This window comes from Schistocerca americana, chromosome 3 (assembly GCF_021461395.2).
Source record: "Schistocerca americana isolate TAMUIC-IGC-003095 chromosome 3, iqSchAmer2.1, whole genome shotgun sequence".
Lineage (NCBI taxonomy): Eukaryota > Metazoa > Arthropoda > Insecta > Orthoptera > Acrididae > Schistocerca > Schistocerca americana.
In genome coordinates, this window is record NC_060121.1 from 292,711,190 (window position 1) to 292,731,611 (window position 20,422).

The 20,422-nt window shown below is 37.6% G+C and overlaps 1 protein-coding gene across 1 annotated transcript in view; it reads left to right on the forward strand.

The window, feature by feature from the left end:
- Positions 1-6,375, forward strand: part of LOC124606029 (vacuolar protein sorting-associated protein 13B) — a 219,251-nt gene extending 212,876 nt beyond the window's left edge. Inside the window, exon 27 of the mRNA XM_047137992.1 lies at positions 1,160-6,375. Coding sequence (XP_046993948.1) covers positions 1,160-6,235 — 5,076 coding nt within the window. The 3' untranslated portion in view covers positions 6,236-6,375. The remainder of the gene's footprint in view (positions 1-1,159) is intronic.
- Positions 6,376-20,422: the final 14,047 nt, after the last annotated feature.

Sequence of the window (20,422 nt, forward strand, 5' to 3'; positions counted from 1 at the left end):
CCCTAGTCAGTTGACTTGTTTATTAAAGGTATCAATAGTTAATATACATGATGAGCCAGAAAGTAAACATTTCTAAACTAAACTAAAAAAAAATAAAATAGTACAGCGGGAAACTGAGTTTCTTACCAGCAGGAATGTTTGTGTTGGCAACAGGTGATTTTTTTGTGTGTGTGTGTGTGTGTGTGTGTGTGTGTGTGTGTGTGTGTGTGTGTGTGTGTGTGTAGGGGAGAGGGGGGAAGACAGCACATGATATCCAAACAGTTTCCTACCCTTTTGTAGCCAATGTTGAATTAGCTGTGTGTGAACAAACATGTTTTCCCCAGGCTGAATGTGTGTTCATTCATGAAGACTTTAGGGTAACATTTTCTGAAACAAGGATGCCTAAGCTGTTTTTGGGAAAAAGTGACCTTGGGTAATACTCCTTATAGTGAGAGGTAGCATTAGTGGTCCATGCAATGGTCATATGTCTGTTCAGGAATATGTAACACAAACCTTAGACAGAAAGTGTGGCTGTGGCTCACTAACAACATGGCCTCTCAGTAGCTCCCTTATTGGTAATTTTTGTGAGTGGATATTTAAAAGCATTGGAGCATTCCAGCCATGTTGACAGTGTTCATGAACACCAAGAAAATATTGTGGGTGGTTGTTAATGCATTTGGAACCTGCCAGGATTTTTGAACTTGTACAAACATTGATAAGGAGATGTGCTGAAGCTTGTGTTCACATGAATTGCGGTCATGTGCAACACTTACTGTAATGTATTTATCTTCAAGTACATATCTGCAGTTTGTATCCTTGAGGACTCTGTTATAAGGTGTTCATGTATTCAGTCATAATACTTCATATTGAGGAAACTGTTGGTTTCTGGACTATGTTTTTTAGGATTATTTGCTTGTTTTGTTTTTCTCTACTTGTCCCTTTTGTTTGTACCTATAATACCCAGGCACCCTGTAAATATGAACAATTATGGACTCTTTTTGCATCTGGCAATTTAGGCTGATAATGGGAACTAAAATGCCCTCGCAGTTTTTGAGATGCACAATGTTCAGCAATTTCTGTTACTTGGGTGTACCTGATATGTTTGTGTAGTACTTATTTTAGTCTCTGAAGTTCATTATTGTTATTGTTTTGGTAATTTATATTTGTATTCTATTTACAGATGGCAAGCAATTCTCACGAAGAGAGTGTTAACTGCAAAGAACAGGTTCTTTGCTCGTTACAATATTGGAGTGATGCTCGTAACAGCTACCAAGAACATTCACAGTTTCAGTTATCTGAATCAGATATTTGTCGGCTAAAGTTACCTGAAGATTCACATCCTGTTGTTAGCTGCACTTGGAGAGTGCAACTAATACTTCAAACTGGTGATGAAGATAGTTTAGTTGCCAAGAATGTCACTATTTCACCTCATTCCCTCGCAGCTTGCATGAGAGTTGACTCTTTCTTCTCACCAGAACTTGTTCCACATATTCAGCTTGCTGTGAATGTAACTTCTATTCAGATTTCTTTATATAATCACCTCCAGATAGACAGTCCATGTCAAATGATGCCAGTACCACTACAGGCATTCACATGGGATGGAAATTTTCCTTCTACGCAGCGCTTTTTCTCTGTCTTACTAGACACTGCAGCTCTATTCTTCTGCCACTGGAATTCAGAACATAGTTCGCTTGAGTTTACTAGCAGCATTCGTTGTGATTCAGTTGATTTTGCATATCTGACACAACAATGCATTGTAGAGCCTTTTAGAACAAGCTTCCAAATAAATTTTGGAAATAGTAATACAGCATCACTTGTTATGAGTCCCATTAATATTAGGCTTGGACCATCCATAGGTCATTCATTAGGTATTTCCTCACAGCTTTGGACAGGAAATTATGCTGATAACCCTGAAAGCCAGAACTGTATCATAATTAGTCGATATGTAATTTGTAATGATATGATGCAGTCCATAAGATTTGGTCAAGCAATGACAGATGAAGATATTTTGCTTGGGAGCAGACAGTGCCACATGTATGCCTGGCGCACTCATAAAGCCAGGCAAATGATGCATGTCGGAACAGAGAATGGTGGTTGGGTGTGGAGTCAGCCATTTGAAATTGACAGAGATGGTACTAATTTGTGCTGTGTTACAGAAAGTAGCCAGAGAGAATTCAGCTTGATTGTGAAGGTAACCTCACTTTCAGCTACTCAAAAACAGGTTGTAATATCAGGCCAATTAATAATAACGAACCTTTTAGTGGAACATTTTGAATGTAAAGTTTTGCCAGTCGCAGATGCTGATGCACCCATGCATCCTGTTAGATCCCTTCTTGTTTGTGGTAAAGATACAGCTCCTTCTGTTTTACTAGAAGATGGTAAAAGAGTTGTTTTACGAATACGTTTTCATGGTCTTGAAAGTTTATGGTCTGGAGATATTCCATTGGAGGAAAATGTAAAAACAAACCAGCCTTGGTTAGTTAAAGTTCCCTTGCAAGATAAAACTCAGTTTCTCAGTGTATGGTGTAGGATTATAAGACAGCCAATTGGGAATGGTGGTAAAATTTTAGCAGTACTTTCTCCATTATTCATGATAAGATCTCATTTACCACTACCAGCAAAAGTTTTTGTTGATACACCAGGTTTAAAAGTTCATCTTGAATCAATTATAAAAGGAAAAGGAGATGAACAGCAGTTATATTGCCCTGGTACTATTGAACATACACACAAATTAACATTCCAGCTTGAAAACAGTATTCTGCCTTCTGATCCTTATGTACCATTATCATACACTATGGTAGATCGTCAACAGTTTCCTAATAGCACCCTTAGAAAAGGTGTGGATATAGATATCATCTTAGACACAGTACACAATAAACAGGGCAGTTGCTGGCCATTTGTTGGTGAAGAATATGCAGAACTTCCTTGGGAAACAGCAGAGCAGCCACAGACACATGTTCAGGTGGAATATAAACTTCACAGTCCATATTCTGGTACACTTTTAGTAGATGTTCAACCATGGGCACTAATAGTAAATACATTAGGATGTACAGTGAGCTTGATAATTGAAGGCTCTGTAATTTGTAATATTCCACACATTGGAGTTGTAGCTCCCCCTAAAATGGAAAGTACATTTGTTCTGTCATTCCATTTAAGAACACTAGAGCATTGCTCCTGTCCTCTTCAACTTGAACAACGAGGAAGAATTAGTAGTTTCTATATGCCACACATTTCTGGTGTAATACCCAGTGTAGGTCATGCACAGATTCCAGTTCAACAAAGCAAAGTGATGTGTTTTGCAAATCTGAAATCTGACATCACTGATGAAATAAGGATACTTCATATAAGACCCAGCTATATAGTATGCAACCACACAAATCTTGAGCTCCAAATGTCTTGTCTGCTTTTGAAAGAAAAAATCAGTATGTCAGAATTTCATAATGCTGCTCAATCTTACATTGTTGTTCCACCTGAACCACAAGGACCACAAAGTAGAGGTGTTCCAGTTACTGAATGGACACTCGTTGGTGGTGGAGAAGATGAAATAAATCACTATGTGTCTTTCAACAAGGGTGGCGGATGGTGTTGCCCAATCAAAGTAATCAAACAATTTGGCCGTCATAGCTTTACAGTTCCTGTGAAAGCAGATGACAAATGCAAAGAAATGAATGAGGCTTTTGTTCTTTCCATTCAGGTGCTTAGTGACCAAATATTTCTACATGTACACTGTGATCCACATCCTCAGATGATCATTCATAACAAATGCAATTTCAAACTTCTCTGTGCACAAGGAACAGTGGGAAATGATGGTAGTGTTGTTTTTGAAGCATCACACATTGATTGGTTATGTGAAGTCCACCCAAACAAATCTTCATTCTACAGTCTTCCTTACATATCAAAACAGTTTCCAAACATAGTTAAGCCAACTGTTATGCCACAGCTGGTATTTGCTTGCTATAATGAAGGACTTCCAAAGTGGTCTCAGGGTCTCGATATTATTGAAGTACAGGAACAGTTCTTGTATCTCCCCAACCATGGTGATGTTAGAGTGCACTCAGAATTTCACTGTCACACATTGCATATCACAGTGGATACTGTAAGCCATGTTGAAATATCGGCTAGAGACATACGCATAAGATTAATACAAACACACATGGAGAAAGGTACTGGAAGTATATCAGATGGCAGCTCTCCTGTCCAAGTGGCGACTGCTAACAGTGAAGGTGAGGACAGTTACAGATTAAATGTTAGTACTTCTGATACTACTTTCAATATATCTACTCCATTGGAAGAAAAATCAAAATGTTTAAGACGTATAAATTCAGAACAAGCTTTAAAGCCATTATGCAGTGATGCACAAGATGTTCAACCTGATACTAGCCCTAAAAATAGTTTTCTTCTGTCACTCTTTCTAAAAGGACTGAATATTATATTGACTGAGGATTTACCAAGTACAAGTACAGTAACATCCGAAATACTTTCTCTGACCTTAGACAGTGTATGTATCTCAGCCCAAACAGAAAAAAGCTTTGCAGGACAAGATGAATGGCATATTTCTTTCAACATTGGGGATATGCAACTTGATAACCAGATGTTTAAATCTGGAGGATTTGATTTTCCAGTCATACTGATAGGCCAGGCACCTAAGATGATCCACTTTACAAATTTACGTGTCCCAGCTAGTGTACTGATTAAGCAGACTGAAGAGTATGCACTCATAAAAGTGTTTGCTATTCTCGAAAAGAAACTCACTGGTGATCTGACTGCAAAAAGTCTAAGAACTTCCATTGGACCTCTGAGCCTGTACATTGAAGACAACCTTAAAATAAAGCTTATTGATAAAACAGTATCCATTTTTAATAAAGGCTTATTTTTCACAGAGAAAGAACATAGGGTTACACAACAGTCTTCTCACTTGGCAGTAATTCCAATTCCACAAGCAATTGAATTCCAAGCACAGCAGATTGCATTTCCAATTCAATTACAGTCTCTCACTATTGAACCTTTATCTATGCTACTAAGTGTTCACATGACAGCTCCACTTTATGTAGCTTTGGATTGTTCTCCACTCCATTTCACTGCATTTCAACACCGTTATCTTGTTACTACACCATATCGACTTGGACACACTTTGACAATGCACTATCTGTCTGGAGCCATTTTTGGTGCTGGTTGGGTTGTAGGTTCACTGGAATTGCTGGGAACTCCAGGTGGCTTTGCTCGCACTGTAGGCTCTGGTCTTTGGGACTTTGTCAACATGCCCTATCAAGGCATTTTCCAGGGGCCTTGGGCATTTATTGCAGGTGTTACTCATGGCTCAGCCTCTCTTATGAAGCATGTCACAGCAGGTACTCTTAGCTCTGTGACAAAATTGGCTGCAAGTTTAGCTCGAAATTTGGATCGACTTACACTGGATGCAGAACACTTGGAACGCACAGAAGAACGACGGAGGCAGCCACCACAAGGACTAACACAAGGTGTAGTTCAAGGTCTGACAGGACTAGGAATAAGTTTACTTGGTGCAGTAGGAGGGATTGCGCACCACCCGTTACAGTCTATGATTTTTGGTGGAAATATAGCTTTAAGTGTGGGAAGAGGGCTGGTAGGGGTTGTTACTAAGCCTCTTAGTGGGGCTGCAGATTTTGTTGCCCTTGCAGGCCAAGGTCTGCTACATGGTACTGGGTGGTCAACAGTGTTGCAAATTCGGCATCAGCCTTCAGTAGACCCCATTTGTGGCAGAGTCAACTCTCATCTTAAATACAGTTGGAAGTTAGTGTCAGATGTGAGGCATCCATTCCTCTATGTTGTTGAAGCTGTGCAACGCAGTGAAAATGCTGACATGGAAGCTGTGACGCTCTTACTTACTGTCCATGCTCTTTTCTTAATAAATGTAGAACAGGATAATGTACAAAAAGTGCTCTCACTTTCAGAACTCACCACTATTGAGAAATCTGATGATCCGACTCTCATAAGTTTGTGTTTCCAGCATCCTGTTGCTTCCATAGAGACAGATACTTCATCTCGTGCAAGGGTTGTGAATTTTGTGAGACAAAGTGGTGGTCTTGTGACAAGTGCCAGTGATTGTAGTCCATCAGATTCAGGTTCAAGTAATTCATGTGGTTTTGTAAAAGTAGAACCTCGGACCTTCCAGACTGTCTTAACTTTTTTTGTGAATCCACAGCAAAGAGATTATTTAATAGCACTTTTGACTATTATTAAAAGACAGTGTCAAGGAAGAGGATTTCCAGTATTGTGAAAGAAGTTTGGAATAATTGTCTGTGCTTTCCATCTTGTCTCAGAAGTTTGTAACTGTGATGTATTATAAGATATTAAATTTTGCCAGTTGTTTGTTACTGTAACATAAATTTTCTGTTAATACAATTTTTTTACAAAATATAAGTTGTGCATGACTATTTTCATAGAAGGGAGCCCATGATTCCCCAGTTAATCTCCTAAATTGACAAGAATTTTTGTCCGTTGGAACTCTGCAATTATGTGCTGATCATCATGGATACTATATTTGTTCATTTGTTTGAGAACGTGTAATGCCAAGGGAACCAGGAGTCTACTAATGAAAATAACTTTAAGATTTTCAATGCTTTGAAATCTTTTCTCTCCACACATTAATATATCTATGAATATTTCATTATTGTGTAAGGATGCACCTGTCATAACTATTTGCTTATGATGGAAAAATACTGAAGTTCAAGTCTTTGAGTCAAACATTAAAATATCTTTCTTTATTTTAAACATAGCTGCACAACAGCAACGGTTCCACGTAATAAAATTATAAACAGCCGACCAGTTGCAATGGATAAAGAATTCTTTACCTAGGTTTCAACAAATTTAAATTTGTCTTCTTCAGAAGGTGGCAATTTTACATTAGTATGGGCTGATGTATCATCGCCGTTTTTACAAATTTCTGCATAGATCAATTTGTCAAAATTAAAATATAGCCCTAAAAATAGAGCTCACAACCGACTGCTCTGCAACATCCATGTACTAATTTATATTTACGTGACAAACCCTATTTTTAGGGCTATATTTTAATTTTGACCAATGGATCTATGCAGACATTTGTAAAAACGACGATGATACATCAGCCCATACTAATGTAAAATTGCCACCTTCTGAAGAAGACAAATTTAAATTTGTTGAAACCTAGGTAAAGAATTCTTTATCCATTGCAACTGGTCGTCTGTTTATAATTTTATATCTTTCTTTCCTTTCTGGGAATGCAAAGGAGAGAATCCCAGAGGTGTAAATGATGACCCTCATAGATTTGGAGTGAAGTAAGAAACATGAGTGCACTAAAATGTATGTATCTAAAATTCACTGTAGTAGAAAATTAAGTAATGAGACAAAATTATTAAAAATTTCCTTGCAGTATAGAAAAGAAAATATAAGTGAAAAAAGACTAAGAGAAGAGATTTTAAAATCAAGTGCATTTGACAAATCTTAGACAAATGTTGGAAGAGATTTAAAACAGTTCAAATGAGGAAACTGCTGTGCAGAAATCTGCTTTGACATCTGTACTCCGCAAGCCACCAGTTGATGTATGGTAGAGGATACACAGAGTAATTATAAAGTCCAAGAAACATTTTAAAATATAAAGGTAAAAGACTTAACATAATGTAACAAATAATGCAGTATGTGAATTATGAACTCTCACAGTTAGTAGTTGTAGGTCTTTTTACCTGGTGCTGACAAGTTAGTCTGGAGAACTGCCGACAGGGGCACCACTGACTGTAGTTGTTGAAAATGGCGGGGAGCCAGACAGACAAAGCATTTTGTGTGCTACTAGAATTTGCTATTTGGTGACTGGTAGTGAGGGTGCAAAGATCTTTCACGACAGGTTTCACAAGACATCACCAGTTTACAAGATACGAAGAGACCCTTCCTCGTCACTGAGAGAACTTTCAACGGTCTCACCTATCTCGACATGCTGCAATTGTGGCTCACTTATCAACGTGAAGCTGACACCAGGGATTTCATCTTTCAGCAAGATGTTACCTCTTGTCCACAGCTGTGTATGGGATTTCTTGAATGAGACATTGCCATGTTTCTGGATGAGTTGTGTTGCTGCTTCTGACCTGGTGTTACTGTGGGAGTCTCGATAGTCATCGGACTTTACTCCTTGAGGTTTTTTGTTGTTAGGTTACATCAAGGATAACATTTATGATCCACCTCTATCACAGAAACTCGAAGACATGTGACACTGCTTCACTTCAGCTGTTCTTACTGTCACTCCTGATATACTGAAGTGGGTATGGGCAGAATTGGACTACCAATTAGATGTGTGCTATGTGATGAAGGATAGAGACAGAAAACACATTTCGCACAAAAAACTTGGAGAGTTTGTCTTTCACATACTGTATCATTTGTTACATTGTACATAGTCATTTATCTGTACTGATTTTTTGAAATGTTTCATGGCCTTCATTATTATCCTGTACATTGTACCAGATTCATGTCTCCCATTTGTATGCTGTTCATGGATGGTACATGGGAAGAAAGATTGTTGGTAAGCTTTTGTAATGCCCAAATTTCTCTATTTTTACCGTTTTGTCATTACTCATTATGTACAGTGAAAGTAGTAATGTTTCTTAACGTATTTCAGAATTTGTGTTCTGGGAATTTTGTGAGTAAGGTCTTCTGCAATGCATAATGTCTTTTTATAGATTCTCCCACTACAATTTATGCAGCGTTTCTTTGGTACTCTTGTGGCGACCAAACTATCATGTGATGAAGCGCAAAACTTTTCTTTCAATATTCTGCATCTGTTCTATTAATCCTTCCTACTAAAGAATCCTAGACTATTGAGCACATCTCAGGAATTAATCAGTGGAGTGTTTGTATAATTATGAAACACATTTCTTCAGAGTTCTCCCACTCAATCTGAGTTGGCAACCTGTCTTTCCTGTAGCACAATTTATTCCCTTCTATCTTGAATTGCTCCAAAGTCCCCTAGATACTTGACAATTGTGACTGATTCCAGTGCCGGACCGCTGGCCATGTAGTCAAACAATATTGGATCTTTTCATTTATTCATACGCATGACCTAAAACTAAAGGGAAAACTAGTACTTTATGGGAAGAATGAAAACAGAAGAAAGGAAAGAGATGGAAAGTGAGAGGCACAATTTTAATGGAAGGAGAATGAAATTAACAGTATAACCAATTAAAATAAGTAAAAAAATTACAGACATTTCGAAGGGATTAAACAAAGAAAGTATAGTTTATGGGAGGACAGTGGAAATGAATTTTGGTAGGGAGCAATTGAGGAAGTTACAATATGGGAACACTAGGAGTGTAGACTGGAACCAAGAATATACTGTTTAACAACGCATACTGCAACATTCTGGAACTCATGCCAGATGGAAGAATCATCAGTTTCCAAAGAGTGAAGTAGGTACATTGTTTGTATACTGTTACAATTGCACTCTACAAAGCGATAATGAGTGTTGCTTATGTAGGCTCTTTCTTATTTTTTTACATACATCAAACAAAGTTGATACTTCCTGCAGATGATTCATGTGCTATAAATAACAGAAGGTATTAATAATAATCTTTCCAAAGAATTAATAAGTAATTTGCTACAATAGGTCTCTCCCCTAATTCTGGGCGGAAGGGGGGAGGGGGGGGGGGGGGGGGGGGACAGCGTATACAGATCCTAACAATGAACAGACTAGAACCAACAGTTAATGAAAAGATGAAAAGAAATCATTCAGTAGGGTAAAAGGTTGCAGTTTTCTTGAGTATACATAGTGATGTCAGTTTGACTGGAAGTAACATTTTATTGCGCTTCTTAAACAGCAAAGTTCAGTAATGTATTTATGCAATTCCTAGTGTTGAAAACAAACAAAATCGATTTCTGCATATTAATATCTACAACATAATTTTCTGGAGTACCTCATCACTTAGGAAGAAAGTACTGATTGCGCGGAAGTGGTTGGGGAGGATATGTGGTGTTCACAGCCATCTAACTGGAGCCTCTTCAACGAATTTAGCATTCTAACTGCATCTTCACAATATACAAGGTGTGTTTGAGTTCTAAGGTCTCATTTTCTTTCTCAGGATTGTGAGCGCATACAGTTTAACTTCAAATACTCAAACTCTCTTTTTGTAAGCAGAACACAAGTGGTAACACTGTATGGCACACAATACTACAGCAGATGCAGTGACACTGAGGATTTATTTTGGTGCTACAAATGGTGATGTTTTCATTGTACAAACAGTGAGTAATCATTGGCTTCCTGTGCTTGAGAGACTGACACCCATTGAAATTATAAACATCAGTTGAATGAAATGTGTGGTTATGGTGCCATAAATGTGAACACTGTGCAGTCAATGGCAAAATACTTCAAAGAGGCTGAATGTGTGCTGTTTTGCCAAGGCAGTGTACCAACAAATCAGCTGAACACAACACAGGAGTTTCTTCATGAAAACAAAGAAATGGAGTGGCTCCTCAGGACCCTTACTCAGTTGACATGGCTTCTAGGAATTTTTGGCTTTATCCAATGGTGAAAGATCACACATTCATCAGTCGTACTGTTATTGCGTCAGCAATTTGCCAGTGGTCAAAACAGACTCTTAAAAAGGTATTTGCAGTGAGCATATAATCTCGAGTTGACATTGAGAATACTTTGTATGGTTGCAGAGGGTTTACACTGGGAAATGACAGAAGTTTCAAATTTTCATTATTTTGTGAAAAAGAAAACCATACATCTTTCAAATTAAATATGCGTCACATGTATTTCATAATGAATATCATCATAAGTAATCCATTGCATTATGATAAGAAACCTTATACTGACAACTTCAAGACTAATTGAAAAAGTGGCCTTTGTTACTCATCACTAAAGCTTTCATTGCTTCAAGGAGTAGTTCATGGCGCAGCCTCAAAAATCTTTGATCATTTGCCCAATAACAAAAAAGTATCATACTGGTAGCAAAGTGAATTTTAAATCTAATGTGAAATCATTTCTTTTGATCAACTCTTACTATCCCAGAGACAAATATTTCATTAACCATTGGTCATGTGAGTAATATTCACAGTCTGTTCAAACCATTCTGAAACATTCGTAAGTTCAGGCCAGTGGTCTGCTGGTGCGAAATGCGGTTGGCATCTCTGCACACACCTGTGCTTAATATGTAATTGACAGAAGTTTCATTGTTGTATGTCAGTTAACTATTGTTCAATCTGTATTAGGTAGAATGTTGTGTCATGAATTTTGAGAAGAGCAACATGTCTGCATGAAATTTTGCGTGAAACTCAAGGAATCCTTTACAGAGACACATCAAATGATGCAGAAAGCCTATGGTGATGAGTGCTTAAGCAACACTCAGTGTTACAAATGGTTCACATTGTTTAAGAATGGCCGGATGGAAGTTAGAGATGACACTCATTCAGGATGCCCCTTGATGTCAAGCTCATGTTAGAAATGTTAACGAAATTGTGCATGCCAATCAAAGACTGACTGTCCGAGAGATTGCAGAAAAATGCAACGTTTTTGTTGGACTATGTCATAAAATCCTGACACAACGTCCTGGAATGTGTCATGTTGCCACCATGTTTGTCCTACGGCTCATGAGTCAAGACCAGAAAGACCTTTGCCTTGCAATCTGCGAAGAGCTTTTGGATCGCACAGATGACAACAAGATAAGAAGAGACTCATAACTGGTGATGAGAGGTGGGTGTATGTTTATGATGTTGAGACCAAGGTTCAATCTTCAGAGTGGGTTGAGGAAGGTTCTCCAAGACCAAAAATGCTCATCAGGTCACGCCATATGTCAAATCCATGCAGCTAGTTTTCTTTCACTTTGAAGGATTAGTTCATCATGAATTTGCGCCACAGTGCCCAACTGTAAATCAGTGGTATAATCAGGTTGTGTTACAATGCCTGCGAGTTTTGCATTACAATAATGCATGTGCTTATTCATTCCTGTTGGTGTGTTACTGTTAAACAAAAAACAAAATCATTGTGCTGCCTCATCCTCGTACTCTCCAGATGTGGTCTCTGTGGACTTTTTTTTATTTCCAAAGTTGAAAATCCCATTGAAAGAACAAAGATTTACAACGATAGACGAGGAAAGAAAATTCGCAGATGGCAGTTCATGAGGTCCAGCAAGAGGTGTACCAAGACTGTCTTCAGAAGTGGAAATGGCATGGTTACCAGTTTATCAGTTGTAGAGGAGAGTATTTCGAAAGAAATCATGTACAGTAAGTAAAAGGTAAGTGTAGAAAAATTTTGTGAGCAATGTTCCAGAATTTATTGAACAGATGTCATACCTATATCTATTTACATACTCTGCAAGCCACCATATGGTGCATTGCAGAGGTTACGTTGTACCACTACTAATCATTTCCCAACCTGTCCCACTTGCAGATAGAGCAAGAGAAAAAATGACTGTCTATATGCCTCCTGAAGAGCCCTAATTTCTCTTATCTTTGTGGTTGTTATGCAAAATGTATGTTGGCGCAGTAGGATTGTTCTGCACTCAGCTGAAAATGCTGGTTCTCTCTTAAATTTTCTCAATAGTAGTCCTCAAAAAGATTGTAGTCGTCCCACCAGGAATTCCCATTTCAGTTCCCTAAGCATCTATGTAATACGTGCATGTTAATCAAACCAACTGGTAATAGATCTTAACAGCCCACCTCTGAATTGTCGGAATGGCTTCCTTTAATCCAACCTTTTGGAGATCCCAGTACTCTGAAGGGGTACTGAAGAATGGGTTGCTCTAATGTTCTATATGTGGTCTCCCTTACAGATGAACCATGCTTTCCCAAAACACTCCACTGAGCGATGTGGCGCAGTGGTTAGCACACTGGACTTGCATTCAGGATGATGATGGTTCAAACCTTCATCCGGCCACCCTGATTTAGGTTTTCTGTAATTTCCCTAAATCGCTTCAGGTAAATGCCGGAATGGTTCCTTCGAAAGAACATAGCTGATTTCCTTCTCCATCCTTCCCTAACACTATGTGACTGATGACCTCACTGTTTGGTCCCCTCCCCCAAATCAACCAGCCAGCCCAAAGCTCTCCCAATAAACCAAAGTCAACCATTTGCCTTCCCCTCTGCAGCCATTACATACTTGTTCCATTTCATATCCCTTTACAGTGGCACCCCTAGACATACAATGTGTCTCTCTTAAGAGTCGTGAGGCACATTTTCTCCGGTGTTTCAGTAGATATTTGAAATTTCCTTTTTGCTCTGTGCAGCTGTAGTCAGCCCTAGCAAATAGTGCTCATTGCACCTTTCATGTGATGCACAGTGTAAGCAGAAAGAATCATTTTGTTTCTTGTTACAAACAAAATGATTTTTAAAGTGCAGTTTTGTGTGGTCCCTTGATAAGGTGGTACCTGGTTAGTCTAGTCTGATATTCATTTTATTGATATGTATTAACAGGAACAGTAAAACACAAAGAATAACCAGTACTCCAGCAGTGACAGCACTGCTCTGGCCTGCACTGTCTCCTGTTGCCAAGTATTCAGCACTACTGGATCGCTGCTGGATAGCTGCATATACATTGTGTTTCCTGTCCCTATTGATAAATATTGATAAAATGGACATTGGACTAGACTATTTTGGGAGTGCTCTATTGAGTGGGCAAGTGAAATTCACATTTAAATTTTAATTTGGTATAATGGGGAAACAAACTGACACCCAATGGAAATAAAATGACACACTCTGTTGTCACTGGGCGTCATAAATGATGTGACGAACAGTAATAGTTTGGGATGATTCCAGCTATGCAATGCAAAAACGAAACTGCAAATATCTTCTGAAATACCATAGAAAATGTGCCTGATGTCTCTTAGGAGAAATTCCTAGTGGTATTGACCTGACTGTGTCAAGTAGCACACTGCTAATGCTGTATTCAAACATTAAAGGACTGTTTTGCCTACTCATCTGTATCAACTTAAGTTTTTCTACGTTTAGAGCTAGGTGCCGAATAACATCAACTAGAAATTTTGTCTAAACCCTCTTGTACCATCCTACAGTCACTCAGTTATGAGTCGCTATTGAGAGCAATATACTGGGTCTTATTACTTAAAAAGTCTTTGAGCCACTCACATATCTGTGAACTTATTCCATATGCTCATACTTCTATTAACAGTCTGCAGTGGGGCACTATGTCCAACGCTTTTCAGAAATCTAGGAATATGAAATCTGCCTGTTGCTCTTTATCCATAGTTTGCAGAATATCGTATGAATAACGGACAACCTGAGTTTTGTACAAGCGATGCTTTCTAAAACCTTGCTGATTTGTGGACAGATGCTTTTCCATCTCAAGGAACTTCATCATATTTGAACTGAGAACATGTTCAAACATTCTGCTGCTAACCAATATTAAGGAAATGGGTCTGTAATTTTGTAGGTCAGTTCTTTTATAGTTCTTACGTACAGGAGTCACCTGTACTTTTTTCCAGTCACCCAGGTCTTTATGCTGGGTGAGAGATTCATGCTAAATGCAAGCTAAGTAAGTGGCCAATGCCATAGACTACACTTCATAAAAATGAATTGGTTTTCCATTCAGATCTAGTGACTAATTTGTTTTCAAGTCTTTCAGTTGCTTCTCTATTCCAGGTATTTGTATTACTATCCCCTCCATATAGAAATCTGTGCACTGGTCAAATGACGGTATAGTAGATAAATATGTTTTCTTTTTTGGCAGAGTTTTTATTCACTTATAAATGAGTAGTAACAAAGGCTACATTAATTTTCATTGAATGTAAGCCAATGTACTGAGCGAGGTGGCACAGTGGTTAGCACACTGGACTCACATTTGGGAGGACAATGGTTCAAACCTGCATCCAGCCATCCTGATTTAGATTTTTCATTATTTCCCTAAATCACTTCAGGCAAATGCCGGAACCAACCTAAACCAATGTGTTGTTTGATGTTATTTAAATGATCGGGACACAGACGTACAAATGCCCGCAAATCATGTTTGCTTAGCCTCTAGACTGACTTGTTTGACATCATTTTGGTAGAAATCATCCAAATTATCTCTGAAACTATATAACTAACTTTCTATTTTTTACAGGCATTGTAGTGGTCATCACGCAAACATGGGTAGCCGAACAGTTATTTTACATCAGATGGTACAAATTGTGGATCAGATAGTTTTTGCAAGTTGGTCTTATAAAAGGTGGTGGTGCTGTAAGGAGTGGTCATATTGAACAAGTTTTACTGTGGAAACAGTCATGAAAAGGTGAATCATGTGACAAAGAAGCGGACTGAGTAGAAGCAAAGGATTACATGAGATACTATAGTTGACATAATCATCTTGAGAGATTCAGCAACTGTGTAGAGATTTACAATAATTCTCATTTGTTGCTCCATCTCAGTTGCAAGTTTTTAATTAGATTACATGTTTCGATCACTCTGGATCATCTTCAGGACTGCGTAGTTGCATCAGGAACCTGTCTTCAGTTCTCAGAACTGCATCTCAGAGTACTCTTGATATGTGGTTCTGAGTACATAAGCTGGGTTCCTGTCACAACTAAAATACTTAGATCTGAAGATGATCCAGAGAGACTGAAACATGTAATCTCATTAAAAATGTGCAACTGAGATGGATGGAGCAATAACTGAGAATTATTGTAAATTACATGATGTAGTTGGAAGGATGACATTCTGCTAGAGTGGGGGAATGTTAGGGTGGTTAGGTCTCATTTAAGTGTGTAACTGGGGAAAGTGGTAGCTCTGGAGAATTTAGTTAATAAATTCAAGATCACAATAGTGTTCTATAATTAGGGGAGCACTGCTTTGCTGTTTTTTTTGCGATATAACATGGAAGGTGTAATCAAATGAGGCAGATAAAAACAATGGCTATTTGAAGAAATGCTTTTAATGTAACTTAATAAACTGCATTCGATGGTTTAAATCTCTATTGAAAAAAATCTGTGTTGTTTAGTTGTAGTAGTCATTTCTTGTTAATGGGCCAGTTTCATCAGTGTGGAATCAGAAGGGATTATATTTATAATTAATATCTAATTGTATATGATAATATAATTAATAATACAATAATATAATTATAATATTAAGTACTTCAGCTATCTGTATGGTCACTGCACACCACTGATAGAGATGCTATCTACATTTAACTGTCATTTACCTTCTCCAATTAAATTCATGGCATATGTTTGCTTTATGATTAATGTTACCTTATTTGTTTTTGACCAACTGCAAAATTAATTGATGATTTCATTTGCTTTCTCTGTTTTCTCAGTGGGTATAACATTTACTGTCATCAGCAAGGAGAACTTCTTCCCCATGGCTAACACTGTAGGGAAAGTCATTCATGTATGTCAGGAACAGTATTGGTCTTAAAATGCTACATTGAGGAATTCGTATATTAGTGTGTGTTACTAAAAGTTTAAGACTTATTTGTGGTATGTGTTATCTCTACTCTTTGTACTATATGTATGTTCAGAACCATGATCAGAACCAGTCATTAACTACCTCTCATATTCCTAATGCTTATAGCTTATTTAGTAAAAACTTGTGGTCAACAGTTCCAAAAGCCTTAGAAAGATTTACAAACATTGTTTGATTTGTAAAAAGAGAGAGAGAGAGAGGTTTCAGCTCCGTAACCTTCCAGAGCGTGTTTTTTAATGCCTTAAAACATTATTTTAGCCTTTTTTTTGTCAGAGGTACCAATAAGGCTTACTGGTACATACTGTCATAGATCAAGCCTTGCCAAAAAATAAACCTGTGATACACTGATCGTTGTTAAGAGTGGCAAGGAACACTTTTGTGAATTCTGTGGTGGCTGATTCCACACTTCCACTACTTTGGAAATCAAACTGAGTCACTTAAAAGACTGTGTTGTATTATTTGAGTAATTCATTAATCTGTGTGTCACAATTGATTCTGTTATTTTTGAGAAATATGATAGCAGGGAAATAGGCCAGCAATTTTCTCTGACTTTTGCATTACCTTTCCCTTAGCAGCAGTACAACTCTTGCCTGTTTTAAATACTCTGGAATTATGTTTTTTTAGGGAACTTGTATACTCTAGATGCATTGATTTAGTACACATATTAGTACTTCATCTAAGCCTACTGACTTTTTAGTTTTTGTACAGTTGTACTAACTTGATGCTCTTTGGTTGATGGTAACATCAATGTACTTATTGCTTAATTATGCATGGGTGTTATATTTGTTTTTGGGGAATTTTTGCTGTAACTTCTCGGCAGCACTCAAAAAATGCTCATTCGCATAGTTTGCTAGGCAGTGTGGAGAGTTTATTGCTTTATTCCGATCAGTTATCAGCATTTTATTGTGCCTTTGTTTCTTTTTCCTGTTTCCTTTTTTTCTTGTGATGTTCCAGAGTTACTCGCTTTTATTCTATGCATTGTGTATTATTTTGTCATTATTTTGCAGAACACAAAAGGAAATTGTATATCAGACCTGATCTCTGAACACAACAATGGTATCTGAAAAATTACAAACTGTAATGAATTTCAAGTATACTATATAACTGAACTATGCTTAAACCAGTCGTGGGCCAAGTTTCAGGGCTGTGCTGAGACATTTTCTCATTTTCCATGACTGTCATGATATAAATGAAGCGAATCTGAGATTCCCCATCAAAATGGGGAACACTTAAGAATGTTGCAGAACTTACTGTAGTAAGTATGTTTTCTGAGTCAGTTTTTACTAGCCTGCCATGGAGATGAAAATAAAGGGAGATTTTTCATCCCACCCATGTCTGTGGGATGTGACATCCCAAGACTACAAAAGAGAAGAAAAAGGAGGAATTTATGAAGCATTCATGCAAAAAATATGAAGTGTCACAACAGTACATGGTAAAAAATACACAATTCACTATTCAGGAGAGAACAGAAGAAACTGTATGAGTAAAAAAAAGGTGATGCTTCTCCGAAAAAATCAAACTGGTCTGTTCACCACCCATCACAGGTTTTACTACAAGGCATGGATTCAGGGAAGCCAGCATAGAGTTTGCGATGAAGATTGATACGACTGCCATCAAAATAATATATTTTATTTTATTTCGGAATTTGTACAGTTCCATATACTGAGTGACTATATTAACGAATATTAGTTATATATGTTTACAAATGGTATGTAAATGTTGTTTCTAATTCATTGAAAATTATATGTATATATTTTCAGTAAATTAATATTCCTTCATCCACATATTAAGACCACATGTTATATAATAAATCCTTTTGTACCGCGATTGGTGGTGTTTATCTAATCTTTGCCACCTGATTTCTTTGCCGATGACAATGTGAAACTACAGTTTGTTTACTCGCGAATGAACTAAAGGCACAATCCTGTTCTTCCACTGGTCCATCCCGTTATCCTCTGTGTTAACATTAATGTTAAGTATATTTCATGCAACCCAAAATTACACATCTCATTCCAATGTGACCCAAGTAAGCAAGGTTGAACACCTCTTGTCTAATATATTACTTTAGATTGCGCTGTTACAACATGTGTAAAACAGAAAATGCAATTTTATGTTTTCTTTAGCTTAAGTGCGTCAATACGATAGCTTATTGGATGGAGTGGGAAGGGGGGACCGTAACATTGAGGGTATGGAGTAGTTTTAATATTTTGGGAGATGAATGAGTGTTTGGGGGGGGGGGGGGGAGGGGGGCAGGCCACATCCCACACCCTTGCCCTCGAACATGGGTGCCCTTGCTTTAGTTCCTACAGCTCAACTCGTACATTGCATTCCCCTTTTCACTGAGCGTGAATGTATCTCTCGTTCTTCATTCCAAACATTGAAAAAGGATGCCAATAATTAGTAAATATTCTGTGCCGAAAAAGAGAGACATGTTATAGCAGACTTAATCCTTGCATTTAGTTCATTTGAAACTTACTTCTGAATACTTCATTTCGACTATAACTTTAGACAGTTTTCTAAGAACCATTTGCAGAATGAGAAAAGCACAAAATACTTTATAGTCCATGTTCTCAATGTTTAGGAAAGAACATGACATTTTTTAAAATCTGAGCTGTATGAAATAATTTATAGATTTATTAACAATTAATTAAACTGTTTTTACCTAAATAACAATTACTTATGTATCCTCACTGAAAATTGAGAAGTCATAATTGAAAATAAAAAGGATAGATAGTTGTCATTGCCAATTACTTTCATTGTCCGTTTTGCCAAGGGATCACTCCTGTTGGAGGTTAAGGTACCGGTAACCTATGAATGCATCTCATATTTTCTGCGTGTCAGTAAGTGCTCAGACAGGAATGGTTTTCAAATTTATTAGACCATTTGCTAATTGAGATCTCCACTGTCTACCAGATTTCCATCTACATTTTCCTAATCAAATGATCCTGGAGAAGTATAAAAGCTACTTGACACTGAATTTCTTTCTAGGAAGTTGTGTTAGTGTAATTAAATACACATATTAACCATTGGTTCCACTTTTCCCAGGTGGGGATTAATAGATTTCAAGATTACTCAAAATTTAGAACATGTGATACCAAACATGTTTTCAAATATTTGTTCTATTATACACAGTCTGCAATTGAAAATTCTTCCTGCAGATAACAGTCATTGGCCTAGACAAGATTTCTTCATATTGGTGGGTTGCGCAAAGGCATCATCTTAACAAATACATATGGAACAGTTGTGGATGTGCCTTTCAAAGTTTTTTCTGGAAGAATATTTAGTTTATTTTCCACCGTTTCTCTAGATAAATTTGTATACATTGCTTGACAAAAAGTTAAGCTCCAAAAACACATCATCAGATGTTAATGTAACTTCATACAAATTCACAGCATCGGTGAGTATTAGGCTGCGTTCATAATGGCACCAACAACGGTTGTCAGACATCGTCACCAGAGGTCGCCCAATAACATCGGCTGATAGTGTGGTCACAGTGCGTTTGATCTCCTCCATCAGTTTTTGGCAGGGTCAAAGGAGGTTAGGTTAGAATCTATTCTATACATGAAGTAAGTTAGATTTTAACCACTTAGGGTGGGGTGGTGACCATGATGCCACTGTTATGGGGTACGAGTGCTGCATAGTGACTTCTGCTGTTAAAGAGACACTGAATGCATGTGCTTTTCTGCCTCGTAAAGAATGTGGTGAGCACTATACACTCTGTCCTTAGTTCTCGGAATAACCTGACAGGTTTTATGAATATATGAGATGATGGGAGAAACTTTCTGTTACATACTCGAGACAATTTGTGGTGACCTAGAAAAGCAAGTTATAAATACTTCTGCCGTATTTGTTTAAAATTGTGCAGACATACATCAGTTAACCTTCAATGGCTGTCATTTAGCACACGAATGGAAGACAAGCACAAAATGTAGCATAAGATACTCTAATAACCTACAGCACTTACAGCTGGAAAACATACCATACACCACATTTACAAACCACTTCATATTATGACCCTACTACCAGTAAGCAGTAATAATAATTTGCAAAAAAC